The following is a 19419-nucleotide window of genomic DNA, read 5'->3' as shown; positions in this document are numbered from 1 at the left end:
GGAGTTTTTGGCCTTTTAAGAGTTTCTTGTTATGACTGAATGTGACACCCAAGATGTTTATATATGTTGTGAGCATGCTATAGAAACATGAGATCAATAGGACTTTGTTTAAGCGTCATATGAGAACCAAAGTTAATATGTGACCTGAATCTTTAGAGACATGAAACAATATGAAAACAAACTCCAAATGCTTCAAGAAAGATCTCAAAATGTTCGTTTAGGAGTCACAGCTAGCTACTCAAAAAATATTAAACCAATCAGAGTAAGTTTAGATGGCATAAAAAAGGTGAAATGATTTTTGGACCTGCAACTTCAAGCATATGAAATCAAGGACAAACGAACTCCAAACTCTTCGAATAACTATCAAATGACTGTCATTGAGTTATCTACCTACTGGTAAAATATTAGGTCAATTGGAGTTCTTTAAAAAGATCAAAAGTGGGTCGGAAGGAGGCTGCACTTGGTAGCCAATGGCCGGTTGCCATGTGGTAGTAACTTAGTAACGCACCAACTTGTGCCACGTGTCAGAAGCAGCTGAATTCTCTAGAGGCTGACATCAATAACTCGTGTCAAGATGCCAAGTGATGATTTGATGATGTCATCTTCAAGCATGACAAATCATCTAAGCATGACAAATCATCATCCAAGTTTATCTAGGTTGCCTTGTCATCAAAGCTTATCCTAAATGGTAGACAACACATGGCACATGTCAGGCAGCATGGCAGCCTCCCATGTGGCCAATCAAGGCCTTCCAACATGGTCACCATGCATGGCAAAGCCATAGGCAATAAAAGGGTGCTTCCAGCCTTTTAGTTTTTCATTCCATTTTCCTTTCACTTCTGATATCTATACTTAGAGAGAGAAATTCTTAAGGCTGTAGAGAGAGAAAACTTTAGATATTAGAGAGAGAAGGGCCAAGTAGCTTAGTAATAGTGTTCTCAAAGCCTGAAAAGCGATTTTTCCAAAATTGCTCGAAAATGTACAAAGTTGGGAGTCTACCTTAATAGTTTGTGAAGCTAGTAAATATAAATTACTTAGTGAGTTGTGATATTGGCTTCAGTAAGTATATTATTTACTATTTGTATTACAAATGAGCCTGATTATTTTATGAATTAATATGATTACATGCTTTCAATGAATTTCACATTTAAGATAAATGATGTTTATTAATGATGATTTATGAAAAGAGATGTACTACTTTAAGAACGAGACATGATATTGCGTATTGTCATATTATGATTATTACTGAGATGAAATGGTAATAAAACACTTTTATACATCGGGTGGAAGGACTCCAAGTTAGGTGTGGAAGGACCCCAACACTGATAACATAATAATAAACTTGGAAATAAGTCCCCAGCTCGAGGAGTAAGACCCCAGGGTTGTTAAGTTACGAATAAGATAAGTCTTTAGATTTGAAGATAAGTGAGGAATTTAAACGGTGGGAAGTAAGGCCCCTTTAGTTGTAAGTGAAGGAGTAATGCCCCTATAGTTGTAAGTTGTGGAGTAAGACCATTTTAGTTGTAAAAGTAGGGGAGTAAGGCCCCAGAGAGCAAGAGTGAAATAAGAATAAGAAATTGCTTAGTAATGAGTGCCAAATATTGTATATTTGAGCCCATTAATTTGCATTTGTTAAACCTTTAGCTTTATTATTTTCTAACTTTTTTGGTTAGTTTTTGTGTTTTAGTATTTTGCAGGTTATTGAGAGAAACTAACTGTATTTTCTGTGAAATTGCAAAGAAGCAGGAAAAGAAATTTTTAGAGCCCATATATACTAGCACGGCTGGATGTCAAGATCGAAATTGAGTGCATGGCAAACACATTTTCAACGGCTCGGATTAAAAGAATGAGAGAGATTCATTTTTAGTAGAGACACGAGTGCAGTGTGCGAGTCACCGCAATGTCGCTCGAGCGCACTTACAAGTCGCTTGAACGCAAGTCGCTCGAGCGCAATTGCGTAGGCGTAGACAGACATGAATTTCTTCTCCTGACGGCTGCTAACACCCTAAACCCTAGCATTATTTTCTCCTATTAGGGTTTTGAGGGGTAGATGTGCCATTTTGATAATATGGCCCTAAACCCTAACATTTTTTTTTTCTCCTATTAGGGTTTTGAGGGGTAGAGGCGCTATTTTGAAAATATGGGGTTTAACCTAATGTTTTGGTATAAAAACCTCATGATAGGCATCACTTTTTCATCAATCATTGTATGTACACATTTTCTTTTCAAAGCATTGTTTTTAGCTATTTTCTTCTTCTTCTTTTTTGTTTTGTTATCTTTTTTATTTTATTTTTATTTTTTTTAATTTAGATTAATTCTTTATATCTGTCTTCTCTATTCTACCTTTCATTTATTTTTATGTTTGCATTACAAGTTTTTTTTTTTTTTTTTTTTTTTTTTTTTTTTTTTTCTATTGTATTTTAGTTTTATTTCTATCTTTTTTATCCTTTCCATCTCTTTAGTTTCTTTTATTTTATGTTTAATTTAGTTTAATTTCTGTCATTCTACCTTCTCCATTTCTTTTATTTTCTGTCTTAGTTTTATTTCATGTTTTCATTACAAGTTTGTTCGGTGTTTTTAGTCATGAGAGGCTAAAATCCTCAACTAAGGTTGATGATGAAACCTCATTAACGGTAACACCAACATTCTTGTCATGAAATTTATAAATTCGATATTTTATAATATTCAAGTTCTAATTCAGTTTATTGACTCATGTCTTTAAATTGAATATTTTATTTTCTAGTGTATATTTGATCTGTTTCAACCAATGGATACATTGATTGATTTTATTGAGAATGGATATCCATTGTGATTTGTCTGAAAAACGGATACAATGAATGATAATCTCAAAGGGATAATCGTTGTGATTTATCTTAGAGTTGAATTCATTAAATGATTTACGATTTATTAAAGAAGTTAAATAGCCAACTCATTTCAATCGTATTTATAATTAGCATGCAAGAATGTGGTATTTGATTTGGTTTGGTGGATTCCAAAACTTTCGTGTTTTTTTTTTTTCTTTCTGTTTAGTTAATTATCTTTTCTTTTGTGTTTTGATTCTAAAAAAATCCAAAAATTTGGAACTAAGTTAAAATAGGATTAGTTTAAATAGAGATTAATTTTTGCAACACAATTCCCTGTGTGATCGACCTTGCACTTGCACATATACTATATTGCAAACGAGTCATGCGCTTACGAGTACTTTTAAAACTCACAACAAGTTTTTGACGCTGTTGCCGGAGAATTGTTTTGCTTGTGAAAATTGATTTTTATTTGAATTGATTTTATTTTTCTACTAGTTTAGGTAGATTTTTGTTTTATTCTTCTTTTTGCAATTTTTGTTTATTTTTATTTTTGCTTTATTGTCTAACCAAAAGAAAGAAAAAAAAGAAGAGTTTCTGTCATTGTTTTGTAGCTTTGGTGAGATAATCCACAAAATTGTGCTCGAGCACACCAACACAAAGGGTATCACCTGCGGCAGATCAGTAGCTGAAACTTTGCCAAAAAAATTTATTTTTGATCCATTTTGTGAGTTTTTAAGTTTTAGTTTTTAATTTTTGGTGTATTTGTTTTACATTCGAGACTAACTTCCCGAGACTCACCATCAAGTTTCTCAGGTCGCTGATCTTAGTGTAAAACTCCCCATATGTCTTTTCTTCAAGCATCTTAATTTCTTCAAATCTAGAAATCAACATTTTGGGCTTGACAGATTTAACAAGTTTTGTGCCTTCATATGTTGTTTCTAAGATTTGCCATGCTTCTAGAGTGGATTCACAGTTTGAAATTCTTGCGAATTCAGGAGGTGAAAGAGCTTGACATAGAGCATGGAGCTTTATCATTAGCGAGTCGTGCGTTTTTTTGAGGAATTATTTTGATAGTTGTATCCTCTGGCTTAGTCCAACCAGATTCAACAATCTGCCAAACATCAATGGATTTTAAAAAGAAACGCATACGAGCTTTCCAATTGCCATAGTTCGTGCCATTAAAGGAAGGAATAAAATTAAGATTTTGAGACATAGCCATAACAGAATAGAAGTCAAAAAGATTACAGTCAAGACATAAATCTAAACAGAGTGTATCAAGCTTTGATACCAATTGAAAAATAAAATTGACTTCTAATTTAACAGTGTGTGTGTGTGTGTGCAACATGTAACAAAATATCAAAAAAGCGGAATTAAATGAGACAAATATTTTGTTAATGAAGTGGGAACTCAATTAAGAGAAAAACCACTCCGGGCCAGTCAAACCGAGGAAATCCACTATTCAGAAAACAAAGCTAGTACAAAGAAAGTAACACTCACATATCCATATGCAGTGATCATATCTTGCACTCTGATACATAACCCAACGTGAATGCTTCCCAACCAAGTCACCTACTTGAAGGGGTCTTCAATGGATTCCTTTACCTTAGGGCTCCTCCCTAAGATAGACTTCAACACAAGCATAGCAACAGCACACCGGCAACAACTTGAGAGTTAGCAGATCTTCACAATATCTCCCTGAACACTATCTCTAAGCTATAAAGAATTCAATACTAAATTATGTAAAGAATTCATGCCTAAAGGTTTCTATTTATAGGCTAAGAAGACCTAAACCGAGTCTATCTCTAATTTCTCTAGGTGGCGTTCGGACGGAAGCATTAATCGTCCAAACAGTCTTCTATGCAACCAGCTTTTCATAACGCGCTCCACGCGTTTGCATATTAAGGCTGAGTCTGGACAGTTGTACTTTGTTGCACATAATTGCTATAACAGGACCGCGTTCGGATGATGTTGCCCTGTCATCTGGACGGATGCAGAGAGTATGCACGCAATTTCTTTATCAAGGGATCTTGGCGTCCAAATGGTGTTGCCCTAGCGTCTGAACGGGTGCAAGTTGTCTTCCCACTCTGTGTCTACGAAAGAAAGTTGGAATCTTCTCGAACTCTGAAGAGTGTCTGGACGTATGCAACCTTGAACTGTTCGGCTTCTTGACACTGATGGGCGTCTGGATGCATGATTGGGCCATCCGGACGGAATCTTGGGATCCAACTTCTCTGAGTTGGAATCTGCATAGAATCTTCCTTGAACATGTTGAAAACTTTTTTGTAATGAAGACTCTAAAATATATGGCATCCCTGATTATGACAACAACATTACATTATAGTGATTTTGTCAACAGAATGCAGCCAACACAAACTAACATGTGTAAAATCTGCTTCACCACGTCACGTAGCATTGCTTTGTTAGGGAACTTCATACTTGCCATATTTGTATGAGAAGAATGTCCATGTGTTTGGTGTTGCCAAGTCAAAAAAAAAAATCGTGTATATATTTTCGGTGCTACAACTTCATGAGGAGAAAACGTGTAAAGCAAACTCCCGCACAACCCTAAAAAAAATTCTTTTTCTGCTTCTTTGCAATTCCACATAAATACCATCATTTTCTCTCAATGACCTGCAAAATACTAATACATCAAAACTAAATAAAAACATTAGAAAATAACAAAATTAAAGGTTTACCAAATGCAAATTAAGGGGTTCAAATATACAATATTTGGCACTCATCAGTGGTTGGCGGTTAGTTGCAGTTAATCATCGCCCGCTTGTACAATCCTAATATTAATGAAGTTATGTTATAAACACTAGTACTGCAATTATTATCATAATGCTATTTTCAAAGGAATGATATTATTATTACTATTGTTGTTATGACATTATTATCTATATTATTGTTATCAAGAGAATGAGAGCATTTCCAACAAGCTCTCCAAATTTTAGCTAAAAAAATCTATTTTTGTTAGTTGAACTTTTATTTTTTTAAAAAACTTCTTACATCTAACTCTCTAAATATTTATCTACTTTAAATAAATATTATTTTTTTTTATTGGTTTTGAACAACCACTTCTAACAACTTTAACTGTCATGAAAATCGATCTAACCGGCTTTCCTCGAATCCTATTAAATTCAACCACTTGATTCATCTTTTTGTGAGAAGGACTTAGCTTACCTACCTTTGAATCCTATTAATGTAGAAGACGTAGTGCTGCATAACTTGCTTCGAATCCTATTAAATTCAACCACTTGTTTCGTCTTTTTGTTAGAAGGACTTAACTTATCTACCTCAAATGCGAGTAATGCAGAAGACGTAGTGCTGCAAATAATATTTATTGGTCTTTTGGTGAGAAGGTGTAGTGTTGCAGATAACATTTAATGCAGAAGACTTTCATCCTCCATCAAGAAGCAAGCAACAAACGTGTTATGCATTAAATGTTTTGCAGAATGGGTGTGATGACACCTTAAAAACAGGGAGTTGATACAATCCTTTCAACATCAATTTATTGACATTCTTGTTCCATTGAAAGCTCTCCAGCATTTGGCCAAATTGCTTGCAAAATTTAATGGATGATAAAGAAGGCAAGACAAATAACTACTTTCCACCGATTGAATTGAACTCAATTAAACGCAACAAATAACTCAAGACAAATAACTATCACTTTTAAACTCAACAAACAAAGGATTTCTTAAAGAGTTTATGAACAACTCAAATCTCTAACCAGATAACTAAATCATATCTCAAAACGAGAGCGAAAGCGCTCTCATCTTCCTAGCCTTCTTCCCTGATCAATCTCCTGGTCAAGCTTCCAAGGGAGTTGGGAAGCTCTGTGCTTCCTTCCTTCCTTCCTTCCTTCCCTCCCCCTTTCCCCAGCTTTCACCTTTTCGGAGGCTCCTATCCGGCAAGAGCTCGCTCTTGTCTTATCCGCCTCTCTAGAGGTTTTCCGGCCAGATTTTTTTCTAGCCATATCTGCCTCCTTAGAGGTTTTTTCTTTGCTTTCCTGTTTGTTTTTTCCATTTCTTGTCTCTGCAACACACCCACCACGGATCCACCGATGGAATTGGGAAGGGTTTTGGATCCAAGTTTTCAAACTTAGATCTACAAGCCAGCTCCACCTTCGGTGTGTCACGCGCCTATTAGCTGTGAAGTCCGTCACATTTCGCCTCCACCAACACCACCCGATCATCATTCGACTCTCCCCGCCATGGAGCGTGTCCTACACGCGCCAGTGGGTGTTTCACACTCATCAGCGCGTGAAGGCTCCTCCTCCCCCGCAGCTTTCCCCTGCCGCTACTGATGGCGGTTTTTTGCTGTCTGCGACGTCTACAGCCGGAGATCGGTTGTCCGGAGCTAGCGCGTGGAGTACACGCGCCGGCGCCTGCGAAAACATAATGGCCGAGGTGTGTTGTCCTGTTGTTGTTGGTTTTATATCATCTTTGTGTGTCTATTTAGCTGGACTAGACTTGTGCGCCTGTTCTTGGCCGAGAAAACAACGGTATTTTGAAGTTCTTAGATCTTATGTTTTTCAACTTAGATCTATTAACTTCAGATGGCCTCTCCACCATACGCTCCACGCCATCGGATTCCCAGCTTGTTCCCCTTCAATCCACTGTCAGCTACTTCGTCTTCAGATACTCACGCGCTGGAGTGTGCACTCCATGCGACAGAGTTTGATGCTATGTAAGCTGATCTTCATCTTAAGCAGCCACCAGCACCGATTCCACGCAGTGGTTATATTGTCACTGTTAATTTGTAATAAGTTTAATATTTTCTGTATTTATTTTGTCTGTGGTTGGGTATCGGTTTCTCTAGTAGAACCAACTTTTATATTCCTTGATCTGAAAATTGTTGTGCCAATTCCTTTTCACCCTCTGCAATGGGGTTGTTACTTCCTTATCCAAATCAGTGCCCGTCCATCCCTTTCAACAGGGTTGTTTCATTGGACAGGGTTGAAGGCCTTTGCACGGGTCATGCCCTTGTTTTCCGCTGGTTTGGTTTTATCTCCACCTTGTGTGGACAGATCCTTGACTTCGTTCAAGGTTGATAGGGCCGTAACCTTTTCAATTCTTTTGGAGTTGGAAACTCACCATTCCCTCCTTTGTTACCACTTAGGCACTGTTATTTCAGATTGGGGTTTATTACCTTTCTACTTTCTTGTTTGTCTTGTTTGTAATATTTGTTTTCTGTTAAGCTTTGGTATGTCAAGGCTTTAGTTTGTAATTTTGTTTTCAAGTATCTATAAAAAAAAAAAAAAAAAAAATCTCTAACCAGATAATTGCAAAACTTACCTTCACTTTCAATTTTTGTTTTCTTGTTCTTCATTTTACGAAATGTTTCTTATCGAGTCAAACTTTGATGAAGAGTTAGAGATAATTGCAAAACTTGCTATGAAAGAAAAAAGATTAACATCACATGGTCGTTCTAAAAAACGACACATGTTCATCTGGCGTGATCGCTTGCAAGCTGAGGAAGATCTTTTTTGCAACGATTTTGTTGAACCGCCACTATATCCTCACAAATATATCCTCACAATATGCGGTTGAAGCTCATGATCCTTATTTTGTCCAAAGAAGAGATGGTTCCAAAGGCTCGATTTTTCTTCCCTTCAGAAGATTACCGCCTCACGTAGGATTCTTGCATATGGTGTTACAGTTGATTTTATGGACGAATACTTCAATATTGGAGAAGCAACCATAATAGAGAGTCTTAAAATGTTTGTTCAAGCAGTCATTTCAATTTTTCAGAAGAATACTTAAGGTCACCCAATAATAAAGACATTGTTAGATTGCTAGTGAAAGGTGAAAACCATATATTTTCATGCTTTCCAAGCATGTTGGGGAGCATCAATTGCATGCATTGAAAATGGAAGAACTGTCCGGCTTCGCGGCAAGGTATGTATTTTGGTCATATTCACAACAAACTATTATTTTGGAAGTAGTGGTTTCATAAGATCTTTGGATATGGCACGCTTTTACTTTTCTTTTTTTAAATTTTTTCTTTTTTATTTTTTTTTTACCTGGGTTTCATAATGATATAAATGTGCTGAAAATGTCATTTATATTTTTTGACCTCACTCAAGGGCGTGCTTCTCCTGTTAACTACGTCATTAATGGTCATAACTATAATATGGGATACTACCTCACTGATGACATATATCCATAGTAGGCAACATTTGTGAAAATAATTTTATCTCCACAAGGGAATAGGAGAAAACACTTTGCTGTAACCCAAGAGTCAGCAAGGAAAGATGTGGAGCGGGCGTTTGGAGTACATAAAGCACAATTTGCAATAGTACGTGGACTTGCACAATTTTGGAAACTTGAAACACTCAAAGACATTATGATGGCATGCATAATTCTACATAGCATGATCGATGAAGATGAGGGGAGTAACAATGGAGCAGAAGATTTTGAATATGAACAACTGAACCACTTGAACCAGTGACCCAGAGCTACAAATGACTTTAGTGAGTTCATTCGACGATATCATTCTATTAGAGATAGGAGAACTCATTGTCAACTCCAGTTAGACCTCATTGAACACTTTTGCCAACTATATAGCGAGGCATAGGATCTACCAATGAAAAAGTGATTTTTAAAAACGCAATTAAGTATTTTACAAAATCAAAGTTTGACCTTTAAAATCGCAGGTTAGCTTTTAAAATTCTGTGTTTTCAAAAAAAAAAAAAAAAAACTCCATTGCTTGCGATTTGAAAAAGCAGTTTTTTGCGTTTTCAAATCGCAATTTAAAAAAAAAAAACACAATTCCCAAATGATTCATTTTCTGCAATTTGGTTTAAAATCGCATTTTTCCCCTACGAAATCGCAATCCCAAATGCACCATGAGAGAGGCTAAGAGAGTGAGTCCGGCTTAGAGAGGAGAGAAAGAAAAAAGATGAAAACCTATGGCCAATACCCACCAAAATGACGCCATTTAGTCAATTTGCTTTACACACATACACACACATATATAGTATGTAGATACAATTATTAACCCATCTACATACCCTAAAACTATTATCCACATCCGCATGAAGTTACTAGGATAGCGATTAATTGCAATTAATAATCGTCCGCTTGTACAATCTTAATATTAATGAAGTTATGTTATAAATACTAGTACTGCAATTATTATCATAATGCTATTTTCAAAGGAATGGTATAATTATTACTATTGTTGTTATCACATTATTATCTATATTATTGTTATCAAGAGAATGAAAGAGAAATAGAGAATTATTTTCTCACACAGAGAGAGAGAGAGAGGAACGGTGAACATTAGGGAGAGAAAGTGTTGCAGGGAGTAGAGTGATCGAGATAGTGTTTAAAAAATAAATGAAGATGCTCCAGTTGCTCTTTACAAATGAAGAGCCATTGTAACATTAGGTTAGTTTAAATAAGAATCTGTTGGAGTGGGGTGTTAGCCGTTAGGGTCGAACAGTGTGTTTTACAGAGTCTTTTGAAGATACCTTAGATGCAGCAAACACCTCCAGGCTATTATTTCTCCTCGAGTGTGCCAAACACAAAACACTTTGTCTGCACTATTGGGCATCTCCTTCTCCAAAAAAAAAAAGAGAAAAAAGTATTGGGTTCTAAAAAATCAAGGGAAGAAACTAGAAACTTTAGATAACCAACTATATCGATATTCAAGATTGCATGTAACAGTACTTTTTGAAAAAAAGAAAAAAAAAGCTACTAAGATAATATACACAATATTTTATTACAATGGCAAGACTAGCTAAGGTTTTGAGGTTTTTTTCCCTCCATATTCAATCTCCTTTACCCTGTCTGCTACGTGCTGGACGCTTTTTGACAGGTCTTGCGTGTGCTCTTCTATGTGATTGAACAGAAGGTCTACAATTTTTCTAAGTGAAGCAGAGCGCTTTCTCTCTAGGAGCAGCTGTTGAGTTAACTCTTGAATCTTCATGTTTTCATTCTACAAGAGAACGAGAGTACCGATAGTGGGAGAAAAGTATAAGAAAAATGAATGACAATTAATATGTAAAACCAAGTTTTAGACGAACTAGTCAAGTTGCAATTGGAGTTTTTGTAAAATCATTTATAAAGCCTAGGCTCACATTAATTAAAGCTACATTTATTCTATTTTAGCTAATGGCTATTCAAATGCATTATCTATTCGATTATCTATTATATCTTTATGCCATTTAAATATTCTTTTTGTATTCTTTTTGTTAGTTTATTGGCTACATTCTGTTGACAAAATCACTACCATATTAGAGTGTTGCTATAACAGGGATGTATAGACAGGCAGTTTTTTTTAGGCATGTATTCTCTAGGCATGAATCCTACGAGTACAGACAGTTTTTTAACCATTCTTTCATAATAAAGCATCTCAGTTTATCATAGTAAACAATTATGGATGGGAAACAAATGAGGGGAAAAAAAAGAAAGAACTATTAAGTGATATAAAGTACAGTGCAAGAAAGGATTTAGCATTCTTTAATCAAGCATTTCAGTTGTGTTACAGTGAACAAATATGAATGGGAAACACGATCAGTACAATATACAAAACATCTCCCAGAAAAGTTTACATTTCTAAAAATATTTGTGAACTCCCACCAATACCCAAGCAGGTGCCAACTATACTTGGAAGTTTACAATTCACAGACCAAAGAGGAATCAATTAAAATGGAAAGAATTCAACTTAATTGAGTTAAAAGAATTTGCTTCAGTTGTTTGGATGCAGTAGGAGTTGAACCCAAATGAAATTTATTCCTGATGGTGGTATGGCAGAGAAGGTGGTCACACTGTCAAGAATAGATATTCGAAGCATTTGCTTGAAACTATACAAAGCAGCTGGGATTTAGAGTAACATAAAGACAAATTTCTAAGCAGCCATTGGCAGCCAGGGAAAGAGACAGATTTAATACTGGTCTGACGACATTATTTTGACACATGAAATGATTTCTTTTTTTTTTTTCTTTTTCTATACTGGACAGTAACGTGAGAGTTCTTAGTAAATAGTAGGTAGAATGATTTGGCTAAAGAGTTCTACAACAAATGATTGCTAAACGACTGAAAGGAAACAAGAAAGTAGAACACGCTGATCACCCTTTTCTCAATCCACCCCAACCCCCAAGACACAATGATGTGATAAAAAGAGCAAGTTGAGGCACAGGACAGCCAAAAATATATTTAATCTTTTTCTTTTTACAAAGGTAACATAAAAAGTTTCATACCATGTGGGTTGGAAGGCCCTATTCTTGGTGGGGGGGGGGGGGATTCAGAACCAAGGGAAATACAAAATTTGAACTTTATCAGAAGATGAAGTTCTTCTACAAAGCGTGCACAGCCTGGAACAAGACTACCTAAATAAAGAGCCAAGATTACATCAAGGGACTTCAGCTTGTGACATGTCAGCCTATACTGATCGCAAAATCAGAATCTAGAGTGGATCTATATATGAAGACGTGTTCATTTATGACCAAAAAGTTATTCTCCCTTATTATATTTGAATCTTTCTAGCATCAATTCCAAGAGGCTGTAGTGATTAACTTTGCAATGCATCTCATGCTAAAATGATCACTGCACAAGCTTACATGCAGATTTCAAAAGAACACAAATGCACGAAAGTTTTCCTAGAGTCCAAATTGGGATTAACCCAAGGGAATGTGTCAAGAGGAAAACAAAGGAACTATTCTTTGAGAATAGATACTACACATCTATTTTTTTTCTTTTTACATCTTCATCCTCCCTTTTTTTTTTTTTTTGAGTAAGTGCTACATATCATATTTAAAAGTAGTGCATATAGCAAACTGGAAATTATCTCACAACAGACTCAAGAACTAAAAGAAGATGACAACAAACTTACCGGAATTTGATTACAAGTCAATCCGTTTTGAGTATTCCCTGCAGTCAATGCATGAGTGTGCTCCTTCATGAACTTTGTGACAACCCATTTTCCAGTGCTTAGTTTCCTTATCGAAAGCATTGCCTTGCAACCCACCCTAGTGGGAGTCCGTGGCTTCATATTTTTCTTATCGCACCTATAAGGTTTTCTGTAACCCTCTTTGTTACAAACAAGTGTTCTACCAATAACGGATCCGTCGAGTTTCGAGCGAGATAGATAGTTTATCCGAGTTATAAAACCGACGCGTGAGCTATATGAACTGTAAAAAGCATGTGCTGCTTCTTCAGACTCAAATTCCTGACCCACATATGGTTCGTCTCCTTCAACTACAGTCACCTCCTCTCTAGAAGAGTTGTGAGTCATTTTATCACTTTGTTCAAGACAAGACACATATTCAACTGAACTTCCAATCATTGTGCCATCATTACCATGCTCGAGCTCGATATTAGTTGAACTATCTAAGACCCCATCATGGATGTCCACACCAAGTTCAGAATCCACTGCGACATTCAGAATATAGAGAGATAACTTTCCATGTGTATAAACTCATGACCATGACATCAATACACAGCCACACATGCACTCGGCTGCAACATTCAAAGATCATATAAAAGAAGCAGCCTAGTGGGTGATAAACTCATGTCCATGATACTCAACACACACATGATACACAAATTTAGCGCTATAACCTTCCTTACACTCTCATACAAAAGTCATACAAAAGGTAGCCACCTCGCACAAGATAAACTCATGCCCATGATATTCAATACAGAGATACACACAAACAGACACTTTGACATTCGGCATTATACTAATTAATAGCCAGGTATCATTCTAAAAATGGATCCTAGAAATTAGAATCCAGACTAGGTAATAAGCACTCCACAACTGTTACAGAGATCACAAACACAAAAAGAACAGAATTAGACATTTAGCCAATTTCTATATAAATGAAAACAAAGACCACACACCGTACCATTCAGGTTAGAGTAAATTAATAGCCATGGATCAATGTAAATAAACTTAAATGTGTTCTAGAAATCAGTATTCAGATTGCGTAATATTCATCCCACAACCACAAAAAAAGATAACAAAACAAACAACATTCTACATTAGCCCAAGCATTATTGTGATTAATGGCCAGGGAAATATTTAAATAAACCAATATTGGTCCTCGGAATCAATATTCAAACAGTGGAGGAGCCGCATGTCCCCCTCCCTAAGTGGGTGCGTTTTAGTATCTTCTTACTCATAAAAATCAATGACAATCCTAGACAACCAGGTGACTGCGTCCTCCCAACTGCGGTGAGACCAGGTCTGGCTGCATTTCGCCCAGAGGGAATGCCAAATAAAGTCACAACTCTCCCCTGATGTAAAATTTCTTAGTATATATGCCTGTGAGAGAGGGAGTTTCCAAGTGGCTTGGCTTATGTTTCCCTCAAATCCCAATTATTTTATTTTATTTATCGATACAAATAAATGTATTCTTTTCAGAAGTACACAATTTTTTTGTCAGAAATCCTGAGGTCACTCGTGTTTATTTAAATAAAGTCGCAACCTTATACTTGATGAGCTTTATATATCAATTACTTATTCTTTTTTTTTTTTTTTTTTTAAAAGTAAGAAATCAATCTCATTAAAAAAGCGTAAGACGCCTCTTAATACACTAGAGTATACAAAGGAAACACCTAATTAGAAAAAGAAAAGCAAGCGAGAAAGTCAGCAAAAATAAAAGACAAAGGGTGGACATAAGCCGTAATCCAAAAGTACAAAGTAAGGTAGAATAAGAATAGAATCTCTTCCAAGGTACTTTTCAAATCTACAAAACTCCTATTGCTTTCTTCCCTCCATAAGTACCAAAAGAGGCAAATAGGCGCCATTTTCCATACCGCAGTGCTCATTGGCCTTCCAGAGAACCACCAACAAGTAAGCAAGTCGATAACCCGTCTAGGCATAACCCAAGACATCTTGAAACGACTGAAGAGAGAACTCCACAAAGCAGAAGCCACATCGCAGTGGAGAAGAAGATGATCCACGGACTTCTCAGTCTTTTTACACATATAGCATCTATTTATCACGATAGCATGCCGCTTCCTAAGGTCGTCCAAGGTAAAGATCTTGCTAAAAGCCGCGGACCACACAAAAAAGGCAGCCCTTGAGGGAGCTTGAGTGCGCCAAATGCTTCTCCAGGGAAAGTGACTACTCCCATAGCAAGCTAAGGAGTAAAAGAAGGACTTGAGCTTGAACAAACCTTTTTTGGAGGAAACCCACCACAACTTATCTTCGCTGCCTCTGCTCACTTGACTGAGTGTCACGCCTGAAAGAAAGAGACAAAATCATCCACCTCTCAATCGTGAGCCTCCCTAGTGAAGCTCACGTTCCACTAGTTGGAATTGCCCAAAAACTCCAAATTATCCACAACAAAGGCGTCCTTTACACGGGCAATACCAAATAAGGCTGGAAATGCTACTTTAAGAGCCGTCCCCACACCACAAATCATGCCAAAAGTTGATCTTGGAACCATCCCCCACAACAAATCTAGTGAATCTTGAGAAAGAATCCCAACTTTTCTAATGTTCTTCCACACCCCCACCCCAAAGGCACCTATCGGCTCGAGAGAAAGCACCACCTGCCCCATAGGCTACCGTATTTAGAATTCACCACGACTCTCCACAACGAATCTCTCTCAGACCCAAAACGCCATAGCTATTTGCCTAGGATGGCGTGATTGAACGCCCTCAAATTTCTGATCCCTAACCCTCCCTTAGAGATTAGAGAGCAGACCTTGTCCCAGCTAACCAAGTGATATTTAAATTTGTCTCCTATCACACCCCACAAAAAGTCTCTTTAGACCTTCTCAATGCGATTGGCCACACGAGTAGGAAAGGGCAGACAGACAAGAAGTACATAAGAAGATTGGAGAGAGTACTCTTAATAAGGGTAACCCTGCCACCCTCGGACAAATACAACATTTTTCCAACTAGCCAAGCGACGCTACATCTTAACCACGATACCATCCCAGATAGACTTAGCCTTGTAACACGCCCCAAGCGGCATACTAAGGTATTTCAAGGGCAGAGAGGAAGTCCCACAGCCCAAGATGACAGCCAACTCAGCAGCATTATCCACGTTGCCAACAGGGACCAAGAGGGATTTGGCCAAATTAACCTTTAAGCCAAATATAGCTTCGAAACATAATAAGAGAACATGTAGGTAGCAGAGGTGGCTAGGGTTAGCCTCACATAAGACCAAAGTATCATCAGTGAACAACAAATGTGAAATGTTAACCACGGGAAGCCTAGAACCCAAATAAAAGCCTGAGAGACGACCACTGTCAACACTAACAGAAAACAGTTTGCTCAAGCCTCCATGACCACTACAAACAGAAGGGGAGATGCAGGATCGCCCTGTCTCAGCCCTCTAGAATTGTTGAAGAAGCTGGATGGAGAACCATTAACCAAAACAAAGAAGTGCACCGAAGAAATGCAGTGTGATATCCAAGAGACCCATTTTTCCCCAAAACTGCACCTTTTCAGCATGTACAATAAGAATTTCCAGTTGATGTGATCAAAAGCTTTTGTAATATCCAGTTTGCAAAGCACCCCAGGAATACCAGACTTGATATGGCTATCCAAACATTCGCTGGCTATGAGGACCGAGTCCAAAATATGTCTACCTTTAACAAATGCGTTCTGAGGCTTTGAGATAATCTTCTCCATAACACGACTCATTCTATTAGCAAGGACTTTAGCAATGATCTTATAAATACCACTCACGAGGCTAAAAGGGCGAAAGTCCAAGAGATCAATCGCCCAGGAGTCTTGGGGATTAAGGCAATGAAGGAGGCGTTAAGGCTTTTCACAAATTTGCTATGAGCATGAAAATCAAAAAAGACCCCCATGATATCAAATTTGATCACATCCCAGGAGTCTTGGAAAAAAGCCATCGGGACTTGGACCCTTATCTTTGTTCACACCTTTCACCACCTCTAGGACCTCCATTTCCTCAAAAGGAATCTCCAGTTGAAAGCAAGGCCATCCAACCTAGACCTCTAGCTGTATTGCTTTGAAAATAAGTACTCATAAAATTGAACAATATATTCTCTAATGGCCAGTTGATCTGAAGAAATTGAGCTGTTAACAGACAACGATTCTATGGAGTTGGATCTCCTGTTCGAGTTTACAATCCGATAAAAGAACTTCGTACATTTGTCACCTTCTTTTAACCAATTACTTAAATTAACTGGTCATTCATTCACATGTCACCTAAAGATTGTTTAAAGTAAACTAGAAAATACGAAAGAACCGAAACTTCATATATTCCTTTATACGCTTTTTTGTCTCTGGCTCTCTACTTGTTGGTCACATAATGATAGCAGTCATGGCACGAATCTACCTCTACTAGTCAATACGCCAACCCAAGCATCTCAGTTTCTGGTCACTTAGCTATAGCAATCACGGCACCGGTCCACCTCTACCAGTTGATCCTCTACTCCAAACGTCACTGTCAAATGGTCCAATTTTTTTAATCAAAATTTTGTTTTATTTTGTATGTGGTTTGACCTTAAATTTGGATATTTTGATTCATTTCATTTTTGTATTTTGCTTCAATACTGTGGTTCATTAACTTATTAATAGTTGAATGATTTACGCTTTATAGTGTTTGTTAAATTTTTTTTTTCCCTAGCCATTGATGATTCATGATTGATGAACAATCTTGACACATTTGTCAAGTTTGATAGATATACTTTTTGTTGTATAACTATTGGGTTATAAAATACTTCATTTGCATCTTGATTTGTGTTTATAATTTGTTTTTTGTACTACTATATATAATAGCATAAAAATAATCATCATAATTTTAGTTCACTACCATACTCAAATTTGGTCATGTTGACAACCATATAAGAGATCGCAAACACAAAAATAATAGAATCTAACACTAACCCAATTGTCATATAACCGAAAACAAGGACAATTCATTCAGAACTCAATAGACTTGCACTAAGACTAAAAACAGAAACTGCAAATATTGCACTAAAGTAAATTCTAAATTCAAAAATTATACTTCGGGCTATTACAGTCCAACCTTCCACATTCAAAAACATATCAAACTTGAATAGAACTATAGAAGTGAAGTGCGGGGGACTCCATGAAAAATAGTTTGAAATAGCATCCCAAGTTGGGTATCCCAAACCAACAAAAAGAGGAAAACCCAGCCGATATAAACTCAAAGCAATTTCATTTCTGATGTAATGGGATACAAAGGACTAAGAATGAGAGCACCAAAAAAGATAGACAAAAGACTACATTAAAGTAGTAATACAACCCAAACCCAATTGACTTAAATACAATAATCCCATTTTCCATGAGAATGGATTGCAAAGCACAAAGAATAATAGAATACATCTTATAGCAATTCAAATTAGAAGCTGAAAATTGTAAATATTCGGCTAACGCTGGACTCCAATTTGGGGATAAAGGGAAAAATTAAAATGGAAACTTACTGAATCATTTATTTTTTGTAGCTGAAGGTCCTTCAAAACTCTTTGAGAGATAGCAACTGATCCACCCGGGGAGAGAGAGAGAGAGAGAGGATTCTTTGTGTTTCTTCTCGTTCTTTTGTTGTTGGGTTTGACAGGGCCGAAAATTCAGCCCGTCGCTATTTCGGGAAAGTAAAGAGCCCGTTTGGTAAAGCTCTTTTAACTTCTCAACTGGTTTGTTTACCAAAGCTGAAAAGCTATTTAAATATTTGGGTTCCAAGACGAATTTTTAGATGTTGTCCCACCATTAAAATACTTTTCAAAACATATATTAATTTTTTTTCTCAAAACTCAAAATATTTCTCAAAAAAATTAAACTCCTTTTTCTTTTTTCTTTTTAAAAAAAAGTATTGTGGGGTGGCACCGTGTAGTGGTGCTTTGCGGTGACCACTCTTATACACCGTTTGGTGGCCGCCAATCAGTTCTGGCAGTCATGCAATGATCGTCAACTAAATATGGCGGCCCCATATCTTTATCACTGTCTCTAATGAACTTTGTTGCACTATAGGCACGATGGCGGTGATTGGTTCTGCTGTTGATGCTGTTAGGGTACGGATGAAGTAGGTATCAGGCGTCCCTAGGTTGGTCTCTGGGTCCAGTAGCCTCCTGTTGCTATCCTCTTGACCACACCCGATCCTCCTAACGGCGCCCCTTGGCCAAACATCCTATCTCCTCTTTTCCGCCATTTCCGCCGCAATCTCCTTCAGGCTTTCTTCAAATAAGGAAGTTCGGTTTACCAGTTGCAAGAAATTCTTGATCTCAAAGCAAGCCATATGGGTCCTAATGTGAGGATTCAAACCTCTCTCGAAGACTTGGTTGGGAAGCGTTCACAATGGGCTTCGTGTTATAGTTAAAGGTATGACTACTGCAATGGGTTTTGTGAGTACGAGTGCTTTGTAACTTGCTTTGTCTTTAGATAGTGGATTTCCTGGGTTTGACTGCCTCGGAGTGGTTTTTCTCTTCACAGAATTTCCACTTTGTCAACAAATATCTTGTCTTCTTTAAATTCTGCATTGAAGATATTTTGTTGCACACAAACACACACTTGGTTCTTTTAAAAGTCAATATTTATTTTCACAATGGTCGTACCTTGAACTCTGATGTGTAACCCAACATGAACGTCTCCCAACCAAGTCACCTACTTGAAGGGGTCTTCAATGGAATCCTTTACCTTATGACTCCTCCCTAAGATAG

The 19419-nt window shown here is 37.1% G+C and overlaps 1 protein-coding gene across 2 annotated transcripts; it reads right to left on the bottom strand.

Annotated features, from left to right (window-relative positions):
• Positions 1-10417: 10417 nt before the first annotated feature.
• Positions 10418-18402, bottom strand: LOC133851025 (protein FAR1-RELATED SEQUENCE 5-like). Of its 2 annotated transcripts, none has more exons than XM_062287316.1 (3): positions 18190-18402; positions 12645-13270; positions 10418-10748 (listed from the first exon to the last, which is right to left on the bottom strand). In XM_062287316.1, the coding sequence occupies exons 2-3, from the start codon at positions 13095-13097 to the stop codon at positions 10551-10553; spliced, it is 651 nt and encodes a 216-aa protein (XP_062143300.1). In that variant the 5' UTR covers positions 13098-13270; positions 18190-18402; the 3' UTR covers positions 10418-10550. The 2 variants fall into 2 exon arrangements, with proteins under 2 accessions (XP_062143300.1, XP_062143299.1); XM_062287315.1 differs by having other exon boundaries at positions 12645-13183.
• Between the last annotated feature and the right edge of the window lie 1017 nt (positions 18403-19419).

The sequence above is a fragment of the Alnus glutinosa genome, chromosome 12 (assembly GCF_958979055.1).
Source record: "Alnus glutinosa chromosome 12, dhAlnGlut1.1, whole genome shotgun sequence".
NCBI classification, from domain to species: domain Eukaryota; kingdom Viridiplantae; phylum Streptophyta; class Magnoliopsida; order Fagales; family Betulaceae; genus Alnus; species Alnus glutinosa.
This window is presented reverse-complemented; position numbering and strand designations above follow the sequence as displayed.